Consider the following 11,537-nt stretch of genomic DNA (forward strand, 5'->3'; position numbering starts at 1 on the left):
CAAAATTAGCTTCTTATCGGTGCGGTGCGAAGCGTTTGTTGAATAAAAAAAGGGGGCGAATATCTCCCAATTTAAACACAAATTACTTAACCGGAAACTTGTAAAGGAGGATAAATTCCGTGATATAGTACTTAGCAAAAAAGTCCCTCCAAAAGCCCCCCCTGTGATGAACTCGAAATGAACTCCAGCATTGCCCGCGTCCCCTTTGCTGAACGCGCCCACTGCTAAGACGCTGCCACAACTACCGCCACAAACAATCACATGATGAGTTGGTGGTTTGCTGTTTTTATTTTTTATTTTCGGCTGCTGTCAAAAGCATAACCTTCCGCTTGGCTCCAAACGCAAAACATCAAAGCCGTTGTTTTCCCACTACTCACATTAAAGAACTCGCGCGGGCGCGCTCGCCCGGTCCTAGCCGGCGGCATGTGTCAAGCATCACGGGGGAAGTGGTGAGCATAAACCGTTTATTTACGTTTGATCATTCTTTTAAAATCATTTGTTTTGTTACGCACAAACAACAAACGGCGCTTGGAATTGAGGATATGCGCAAGCAAAAGCCAGCGCAAAAATGAAACAATCATCCTCTGCAACACTGGAGAAAAGCGGGAGAGAAAAACCCGCTCAGACGCAGCAGACGGAAAAAGTAACAAAAACAACAGCGAAAAACGAACTGCATGAAATATTCAGATTGCGTTTATGATGCGTGGAGACGAAAAATCCTTCCCCACAACCTTCCCCAGACAGTGAAGAACGACGGACGAAGGTTTGCAAAGAAAATGCGCCAAAAACTTTGGGCACTGAGCGCGATAGCGCTCTAGCGAAAGTTCATAAAATTTCAACGTTGCATAAAAGGTTTTTCTTCCCTCGCTGTGCTGGGTATTGCTATGGTGATTGGAGGCAACCAAAAATGAGAAAAAATCCTTCCCCCAGTATGTCCCTTTTGGCAAGCATTGGAAAACTCGCACACATACGAACGCTTCACTTTGAGGGTTTTTTGTGTCTGTTGTGACTGGCATTGGCCGGAAAAAAAAGATATTTTTTGAGAGAGATGTGTTGAAGCGTTTGTACCGGCATTTACGGGTAGGTGGATTTGGTGTCGTTACTGTTCCTGTTCATAAATTGCATTTAGATAACGTTTAATGGGCTCTCGCTTTCGCTCGAAGGCTGGCGTACACGTTCGTAGATGTGCCGCCCGCTTTTTTATCATAGTATGTGCTCTTTAAGATTTACAGAAGAGTAAAACTGTAGTTGATAGTTGTTGCTAGAAACAAGGATAACAACTACGTGTATGTCTGCCGCAGAAATTCGAGACGTTCTTGGGGTTGTTTTTGTTGCCACCTAGCTTGAAATTATGTATTCAATTCGTTCATGTTGGCACGCTGCCTATCGTGAAAAATTTGCATCAAGTTGTGGACGTAAAGCCGGAACATCCCTGAATAGTTAGGTACACAATTGGCGCACATAACAAAATAGGCTCTCCGTGTGATAAGACAAGTTGTTACGTAGCCAACGAATCCCTTCACATAGCTGTCGTTTAAGTAGTTGCAAAATTCAAGTTGTTGGACACTTTTAAATAGATTCCTAGTTGGCAAAATAACCTTCTCGAATTGTGATCAAACATAAAAGAATAACATGCATGTAATTTCGCAGCACTAACAAACAGTCCAGGTTCCAGCGCTTCGCCAGTATCTTGCAGTGTTGATTCCAGTGCAAAGGCACGGTTACGCTTATATGATACCGGTTGCTAGTATCTTCCAAGAATTCATTCATGCCGTCAGGTTCGTTAGCTTGGCACGGGGATGGGGTACATCGGTCGTCACACAGCCCATATACTAGACTAGACACCACTACTAGGCCAAACTCAGCTCCCAAAACGATCCGGTTGCAGTAGTAGAAGCAGCAGCAGCAGCAGCCGCTGCCATGCTTCATAAATTCAAGAACTGTCACGATGGTGCAAGATAAATTTTGGTGCCATCCAACACAAACATCCGCTTTGTGATTTTAGCATGATGACACAGAGCGAAGTACCATCGGTGAATACCCCTCCCAATTTTCTTCCTAAACAAACTATTCACATCTGACCGGTTTTTGGGCTGCAGGTTGACTGAAAAGCGACCGTCTACAGTGGGCCAAGTTTTCGTGTTTTGGGAGAGTGTACAAACTCTTAACTGATGCAAGATATGGTATGTTTTTAGGTGTAGTGATACTATGTAGCCAAACTTTGATTGAAGTGTTTTTTATTAGAAATTGTGCTTATATTTTTAAACAACAATTGTATTCAATACTGAACCACCTATTTTACTTTTCAACTCAAACTATGTTTTAAAGTCACGGGAAGAATTCTAGAGAGCGCTGTGCATCGCGGTTTGAAGTGACATTTTTGTGATGTCATGTGTAGTGACACGGAACGATGATGATATTTGGGAAAATGTAGAAGGATGGTGATGAGAATGGCATAGTTCTGCCCATTGTCTTGAATATAGGCCATGTGTGCATTAATGTTCCTGTATGTCACCTGGATGGTTGGATGTGTTGCACAGCCTTTAAACAGAATAATTTAACGTTCCTCTAAAGGCCTTTAAGCTCTTCATAATTTTAAAGGTAAATTCGATTATCTATCGAGTTTTTAATTTAGCTATTATCCTTTCTATTACTTCTACGCAAATATTTCTCTTTTGTTTTATTAACCATCGTAGGACATCGTAGACCTTGTAGAATATTTCATAAAATAGTATTTCACTCGTCGAGGAATAAAATAAGATATGAACCAACAATTAAAGATCAGTTCCGATTCCAGCCAAAACTGTTCGATGGTAAATTAATGCGTTTGTCGTAAAATGAGTGAGTGTAGAGTGTATTTATCATCAGTCGTTTCGTTTAAATGTCCAAAGCTTTACTGCAAACGTACAATGCATTTGTTTATTGCTTCTACAATATGCTGCATTCAAGCAAAATGCATTGCAGCACCCATCTGTTGTATCTTGTATCTCCAACTGCTTTTCTTCCTCATGATGTACTACACAATGTTTTAAAACACAATTTTCACTAAACAGCAACAGCCAGACCGGTAAATCATTCCGCACGATAAGTTTTAAATTGTCCTGCGAAAACCGTATGGTTTGCACATTATCAATGAGAGCGAAGGAGCGCAACAAAAAAAATCAATTTCTACGAAAATAATTTCCTATTTCTTTCCTTTCCCATCCGCAGTATGTTTTTCCTTTCACTGCACGCAATATACGTACCAAATACGTACGAGCGGAAGCGGCAAAAAAACTTTACAAAAGATGCTCCGTGACCAGTATTAACATCCTGTTTTTTTTGTTTGGTCCATTTTCGTTTACCGATCCTTCCATTTCGCTTCCATTGGCTCGATGTCTCAAGACGGTGGATCACGGTGGACAGGGAGTAAGGCTCTCGCGTACATGCACTCACACACACACACACACACACAATTCCATTGCACTATGGAGCCAAGCGATGGATGGTTTATGGGACGCTATTTTCGCCCTGCCAATAAATATTGGCGGATAATAAATTGATTTCAAGTGACATTTATGTCGATTTATGGTGAAATAAGATGTATGACGTTTGGTGAAAGCTGTACCCGACGGTTGTGTTGGAGGAAGAGAAGAGGCAAAGGGGTGACGGGAAGACAACAATCGAGACTGGCCGCTCGATGGGTTTTGGGGAGGCTTTCATGTTTGCGCGTTCGTGTCCTGTCTGCAGCGGAGAGTCGCATTGCAGTGCGGTTGTCTTGAGTGATATGAAATATGTTTTCTTTCTTTCTCTTTTTTCAAGACGCACAATGTGGATCATACAATTTTTGTCAAATTTATTGAAAAAAGGAGTTCAATGCTAAATTAAATTATTTTAAAAGAAAGATTTCAACAGCTAAAGTTTCCCATAGAACTTAGATAGCGACTGATCGTTGATTTTGTCTTATTGTCTTTGACTTCCATACCGAGTTCCTCTTCATCCGATCGGCCACTGTCTGCTCGATTGACTTCGTGCAAGCTAGCAAAAAGCAATCATGAAATTATGAGCTCGTGGAAAAATTTATGAGCCGTGAAATTGATAAATCGCCCGGATAACTGGACATCATCATGACACTCGCTGTCATCATTCCCGGTAGTGGAGCCTTTTGTTTCGCTTTTCTTAACGATTCACAGAAAAAAGCAGTACTGTCAGAAGGTTGTCATGTGGTAATGAAGCTATTGCGAAGACGAAATAATCGACCATATTGAGCTATTTTTCTTGAATTGCACAAAAATGCGTTGAAACTAGCTCTTTCCCTTTTTTGATTCATAACTGCGACAAAAGAACGGTTCCGTTGGAGGGTTGGTACAAGCGTGGGGAAAGTATGTATATTCTTCCATAACCCGTCGCACCGGTCACCATGGTGAGTTGCTGCAGTGCATATAACCATAACCGCTGGCCCTGGCTACGGCTCCAGGGCTTCAAACCCACTTCACGGATCTGCAGCGCGGCGTAACGCCATTTCTGGTGGCGATTTGTGTTAACAGCTCACGCATCACCGCCCGGGCACGAATCCGTCCTGCCAAATGGCCATAAAATATGAAAGTGTTTGCGCTAGTTACACACATGACGACGGCGACGACGACGCGTGGTCGTTATGGGAAATCGATAACGATTCGACAAGTATTTCGACGTGTGCTTCTGTGCGAAGAAGGCTTTTAAGAAAATTGAGACTTTCCAATAGCTCAACTCGCGTAGGATTGTTTAATACAGTCATTTCAATGCGGGCAGTGTTTCGATGGGTGGCATAATTTACGATCCACCAGGCAGGGATTTAGTGTGCGGCAATGTCTGTAATTTACATGACCTTTTTTGCTCACTGTGCGCATGATGTTTACTCTCTCAAACAATCCAATCAGCAGAACGACAAGCACGATTGCTTCACTCCGTGTGAAATGTTGGGTGTAATTGTTGTCGTAATGTTTTCCCTAATGGTTTGAGAAACATTTTTTTTACCTTTCTCGCGCAGTCCTTATCGTACATTCGCAAACCTTGCTGCGTTCTGTACTGCAAATCATGAACGACTTTCCGCCCGGTTTTGCTGTTTGCGCTTATTTCCCAACAGTCGTTAGCGAGATTGTATCGCTAAACACCTGTTCATTGTTGAGGGATGGTGCAGAGCGATAAAATTATCAACAAATGACTTCCTGGGAAGGAGAAAGTAACATTGTTAGACAGTTTATGGCCGTAACAGTGCGGTGCGAGTGTTTCCGATAACGGTGCACTGGTGTGGGACGTGTTAATGTCACCATTCAGATGATCGGATCTTTTAAATTTCTTTTCAGTTGGAGAGTGAGAAGAAAGATTTTACTAAAAGAGAATTTTATGACGAAATATGGTTTTTATCAAGTGTAATGGGCTTTTGAAGTAGGTTTTCATTATCAACCACTCAAGTTGATCACCTGGTCGCGACAACTAACTTTTTTGGATGTCCGGAGGGTGTAGATTTCGATCAAGAATTTAAAAATTAATTACTTGAAATCATCTTTGTGGTTTTGTATATTGATTGATATTTATCACAATTCATATGAAATAAAATTACCCTTATTTATTCACACGTATGAGTCGGTATAAATGGGATCTCACATAACTCATTGTATAATCGAATTGGAACACAGGAAATGCAAGGCCATTTATCAAAACCAAGCTAACGTATATCAGATATTAGTCTTTCTTTCAATTTGTATTCTAAGGATTAATTTATTTGAGCGTGAAGTTGACGAATGTATTTTGCTTCATTTTCTTCTTCTTCTTCTTCTTCTTCTTCTTCTTCTTTTCTTCTTCTCCTTATTCTTCTTCTTCTTCTTCTTCTTTTTCTTCTTCTTCTTTTTATTCTTCTTCTTCTTGTTATTCGGCGCTACAACCATTGTCAGCCAAAGCTTGTCTGTTTATCGGGCACTGAAAGCTTGGTTATCAGTGATTGATAGACTACCAATTGCAAGATAATCAGTCCAACGTATGAGGAAACACGGGCAATATGGGACTCTTACCAATGACGGGCATGTTTTCAAGTCGTGTAAGTTGAAGACTTCACCACGGGATCGGGCCCTTTCAAAAATACTAATGATGTAAAATATTTTAAAAACATCAGTTGGCATAATGGAGCCGCCCAGTGATCTATTCGATGGATACTCTGAGAAAGAATAAACTTTCCTGTTGTGTGATATTAACAACGCTGATGGCCTGCACAGACTAGCCAGAAGAAGACATTGAAATCAGCACATCTGCAGTTTGTTACGTTAACTAAATTGCATTAAAATACAACCTAATGAATAAAGTTTATATTGTGTAAGTTAATAAGCCCTAAGGAAGCATGAGCACCTCAGGATATAGATTTAAAGATACGATATTTGCTAATTGATTTTTTGTCAGCTCAGGTTACTTTAAAACCCAAAACACTGACATAATGTGTGGAAAAGTGTTAAAGAAATATATGAAAAGCATCATTAGAAAATATAGCGCAAGGGTATCTAAAAGATCTTTTTGGCATAAAGTACTTTTCAATAGTTTATCTAAGCTGTATTCTGATTTCAACTGAACCTTTTGATGCAATAAATTAAATGAAGCCTTTGTAGCTTATCTAACCAACACAACAAACCAAACCTAGTTGCCTCTATTAATTTGATCGAACGCAACGAGACGCACTTTAGCAGTTCCCAGTTCTCTCCGTGTTCGGATTTCGGTAAACGTAAATGCGATGTTATCCTGTGGCTTGTGGCATATACATTAAGTGGCCTCGGGCATATGTACACTCCGTCTGTCTGCTATGGGCCGGACGAAAAACGGATTTTTGTGTACGAATGCTTAATATTGTCCCCATCCCCGTGTGGTGACAGCGAAATGTGTTTTGTGGTAAGGACTATTAGCATCGTAGCTAGTCGTACGCGCCCAGACTAGGCGCGAGATAAAGGGCACAATGCCGCCGCGAGTGGCCGACCGGGTGCGTGTTCGTGTTTGTGCGGTCTGACCACCGAGCTCACCGTCGATAATGATGGGAATCGGTTCAGATGGCGTGCTTTGCCAATCCCACAATCGGCGTGGTTTTGGAGGGCCTGATGAATATTGATTAGGGCATAATTTATGCAGCAACGATTCATTTGCCCGGGGTCCGGTGGGAAGATGGGGGAAGGGCAGTCGGGACGGGCCCCATAAATAATTCCTCACCCGTAACGAGTTATTAAGTGTGAAGTTAAATTTCTGGGAAAGTGTCCTTTTTACTCCTGGTTGGGATGGATCGAAGTTTACCCGCGGGCAGGTTCGCTGGGCTTGGGGCTGGAGTGGATCGTCCTGGGGGAGTGTTAGGTTAGGTAGGCAAATCGGAAACTTAAACATTCGTCTTAACCTTACCTCGTTCCACAGTGAGGATTAAATTAAAAGAAAAAGAATGAAACAGGTCTTATCAAAAATCATTTCAGGTCAAGGTTGTTTGAACCATAAACAAGTTAAATTGTAATGTTTTCTCATGATTCGTAATTTGTACTACATACATATTCATTTGATCGTGAAGCTCTTTAAGCATAAATGGGAATTTTCCATTGCGAGGTTTTCAAATTCTTGTGTAGAGCAAATCAAAACCGCTAAAACTGCCACGAAAGCAAACATTCCAACTCTTTAACTCTTTCACCCCAAATTCCAGCAAAAATGTATGTAAACAACTCTATCCGCGGCGAAGATTTATCGTTTCCTTCTTTCCAACGGTCGAGCGACGGCTCAGCACCAACAAAAATTCGTCTAATGCTTTAAACGCCGCTGATGGCTGAAGCTTAAAGTGGGGTGAGTGCCCACCTCTTTCACCGTGGATGGACAGGAAATGTCTGTACCCTTTCTATCTCTAGGGAGTCCCCAGTTTAGGGTGGACTAATACCCGAAAAACCACTTCCTCCCCCCCCCCTGCTCTGACGTTCAAAACCAACAGCACTGACCGGTGGGTTGCGTTCAGCCGTCCCTTTAACATTAATTTCCCTTTCATCTTCCAAAAACGGTCACAAACGAAACACGACCGCCCAGGGACGGTTTACAGGGAGGGGGCAAGAGTGAAGGAAATCAAAGTTATGAAAATGGTTGTACCTTTGGTTGATTGATTTCCATTTAGAGTAAAAGCGGAGGGTGGAGATGAAACTAGATTTATTTCCCTGCGGTTAAAAGGGCCCAAAGGGCGTGCTTGGGCCACGCAAGCATTTGCTGATTGTTTCGACTGCTGAAAGCTCACACCCCTCCCCTATTGGGTGGATTGATGTTGAAGGTTAACCGTTACTGTCTGACCCGCTCGTACAAACAAATTGAGGTAATTGTTTGCGAGTGTGGAGAGTGGTTTTTGGATTTTCCATTTTAAAGCCACCACTTCGAATCAGTTTCCTGAAAACAGAGTCCGATGAAGGGCGACCGGCACTGCCAGGAACTTACCCATCAGTTTGATCACTTCCGAGTGGTTGAGAAACAGATCGAAGTAGCCGGTCACTGGCGGGGGTAATCCACAGAGCAGAACCGTCACCAGCAGCAACCGCCAGGCGATGGAAGAACCGATGACGCTGCGAAGTGGCCGAAGGGACATGGTGCCGGTCTCGTGGAGCAATATCTAGCAGCAGCACACAACAGCGCGAAAGGCACTCTCACACAGCACAGCCGTTGCACCGTACTGCTACTACTACTACCACTACACACATCGCTTCACCGGCAGGATGCTGCTGCCATGGCAACTCGTACGAGACACGATCGAAATGGGACAAGTGGCGATAAAGAACGAGCGAGCAAGAACGACCAACGGGTAGAGAACGGTGCAGAATCTCGTCGCGCACAGTAAGGGTAAGGATCCTGGGAAATGGAACACTTGTCACAACTGCAGCAAAACACGTAAGGAATTCATTTCCTACTTTATGCACAGATGCCGCCTCCCGCTTGATGAACAATAATATTTGCCGATAAACACAACCGGGATGGGTTTTGCTGCTTTCGCAGATTAGAGAAACAATTTCCGTAATTTAAACTGCTGGCATGGTTGCCACTTGACACACCTACGAGTTACCTACACCATGCACATAGACTACAACACTCAACTGCCACTAATATAATAATAAAAATATTATATTAATTTTCACCAAACCACAGACACACTTTGAGCAATTATTTTTGCTTTGAAAACCTCACATTTTCACCCACTCAATTCGCGTCAACCAACGATAACCAAGCAGCATTCGGGCCTGGACTCGACACTTGAGGCTTTGCGGCACCGCGGCGACAGGCTTTTAAATTGGTCAGCGGAGACCACTTGCCACGGATTTGATGGTGCGCCTAGCCGCAGCGCAATTGCAATTACGCACCGCCAGCGTGTGATGAATATTCATCGTCGATTGGATTAAAATTTTGAAATTTTAATTACCATCATTTCGTTGCCCCCGGACCATACACACATACGCACACATAATCCGAACCGGTCGGCGCCCCCTTTTCCCTCGAGTCTCGTCCAGCCACACACGGCACACAGATACGATGATATCTCCTGCACGGAATTGCAGCACGTAATGAATTATTTCACTCGCTCACGACACACAGAACGGGGATAACGACCTGGCAGGCAAACGTGAAGCTGTGGAGATGCATTTGACGAGTCTCTGAGGGCCATCCCATCGCACACCACCGTTTTTGGTTTGTTTTCCGTCCGTCACCGTTCAATTAGATATTAATGCGTACGCCGCTTTTCCCGCGAAATGATTCATTTGTGTGTAATTTGATTAAAAAGATACTCAGAACGGGAAATTCGTGGTCGCTTCAGGCTGTACCGCTTTCCACCACAACGTGTGTGTATGTATGTGTTGACAAACAATCGCTTCTAAGTACGCCATCACCACGGCAAGCGCTACGAGTAATCCGTTTGCCTACGCTTCCCAATCCAGCCGTTGCCTGGGTAACGGGAAAACATCACCCGTGTGTGCCTTTCTTGTGCGCTACTTTCAACGCGCCCCACTTCACTTTAAAGCCAAACCCGAACGTATGAAACGCTTGTGTTTTTTTTTTGCTTCACTTCCTTCCCGTAGATCGGTAGACGACACTACGTCTGTCCCGGGTTCGATTGAAAATCAAATACACTCTCACTAAGGCGGGAGAAAAAAAACAGAGGCCACTCTACCGGCACCAAAGACACTGACACCCAACAGCAGCTTGGGCGGCCAACTTGTGCGTGACCCTTCCGTTTTCGCGTGTCGATGCAAACTGACACGAGCGGACATTCCGACCGAGCGGCGGAACCGAGCCAGGATACGAAGGATATGCCGGTCGCGTCTACGCATGTGCTACACTTCCGAGCGCTGCAAACTTTCCCCAGCTGCATTCCCAAGCATTAAGCCACGAAATAGCGGGTGAGAGCGAGTGTGTGTGTGTGTGTGCGAGTGTACAAACTTGTTGATCTTACAGCAGCTTGGGGCAGCAGTTTTCCACCTTTTTAGACCACATTCACCCCAACATTCTATCGATGCATGTGGCAAGTGTTGCCGGCCTGATGCTCCCGTCTGCCCCCTTGGACTACGCGAAGTAATAAACACCCCCGAGTCGCTGCAGGACTCGTGTTTACATCGTACATTCTTCCTAACCTGTGGACGAAAGGGTACAGGTAAAAGGAAGAAGGAAAATACAACGCAAAAAAACGCACGTGTCAGGTTTCCGGCATTTCGCTCGGTTTGGTGTTAAAACGGCATGGCAAATCGGCACCACCGCTGGAGCTGTGGCGCGCGAGAAGAATGCCGGTGGTACATTAGCATGCCGCTTCATACCGGGCGGCTGCGTTGCAGCGTGGCTGTTGTAAATTGAGTGTGGTGGACCGTTGGGTGTGGGCGGTTGGTGGTGCACGGTACGTATCCCTTTGTGTATTTTTGTTGCGTTTCTTTTTCTTCTCTGTGCTATCGCGTAGAGTGGATAAATAATGCAGCTTTGCTGAGAGAGCGGTAGAGGGAAAAAAATCACAACACCAGCTACGTGAATCGACAGTTTTTTTTACGTTAGTTTAAAATTGTTCAGGAACGATGGATAGCAAAAAAAACGGAATTGTTTTCATTTAGTTGTTTATTACTCCATCGGTGTGATGGCAATGAAAAATCTGTTCAGAATGTATCCACACAGTACAGCGTGATTTCAACATGTGTAGCTAATCCTGCGTTTTATGTTGATTAGTTTGGGAGTTTTTAAATACATTTTGGTCATTTATCGTACATCTACCATGACATTTTCTTATCGGCTCATAATTACCACAGCTATAAAACAGGTAACACAAAGTTGGACAAACATTTAATTGAAAAACTTGAAAAAACTAGGAAATTTTGCAGCTTTGTAGTTGATGTTATCATTGCTTTTCAAACTTCGCATTATAATGGTTATATATAATTTTGGTATTTTATTAAAGAAAACAAAAAGAGTAAAGTATTTGCAGACGAGCTATCATACCGAATGACCAAGCCAAATTGCAAATAAAAACTGTATTAATGACTGTATTTCTGATTTGATTTCTATTT

At 43.2% G+C, this 11,537-nt stretch overlaps 1 protein-coding gene across 2 annotated transcripts in view; it reads right to left on the reverse strand.

Moving 5' to 3' along the window:
• The window catches only part of LOC120951611 (tyrosine-protein kinase Drl), a 57,221-nt gene extending 46,673 nt beyond the window's left edge, over positions 1 to 10,548 (reverse strand). Inside the window, exons 1-2 of one of the 2 annotated variants that reach the window (XM_049608048.1) lie at positions 10,163 to 10,548; positions 8,443 to 9,098 (exon numbers count right to left, since the gene is read on the reverse strand). In XM_049608048.1, coding sequence (XP_049464005.1) covers positions 8,443 to 8,590 — 148 coding nt within the window. In that variant the 5' untranslated portion in view covers positions 8,591 to 9,098; positions 10,163 to 10,548. The remainder of the gene's footprint in view (positions 1 to 8,442; positions 9,099 to 10,162) is intronic. The other variant, XM_049608049.1, reaches the window with a different exon arrangement.
• Positions 10,549 to 11,537: the final 989 nt, after the last annotated feature.

The sequence above is a fragment of the Anopheles coluzzii genome, chromosome 2 (genome assembly GCF_943734685.1).
Source record: "Anopheles coluzzii chromosome 2, AcolN3, whole genome shotgun sequence".
Classification (NCBI taxonomy): Eukaryota; Metazoa; Arthropoda; class Insecta; order Diptera; family Culicidae; genus Anopheles; species Anopheles coluzzii.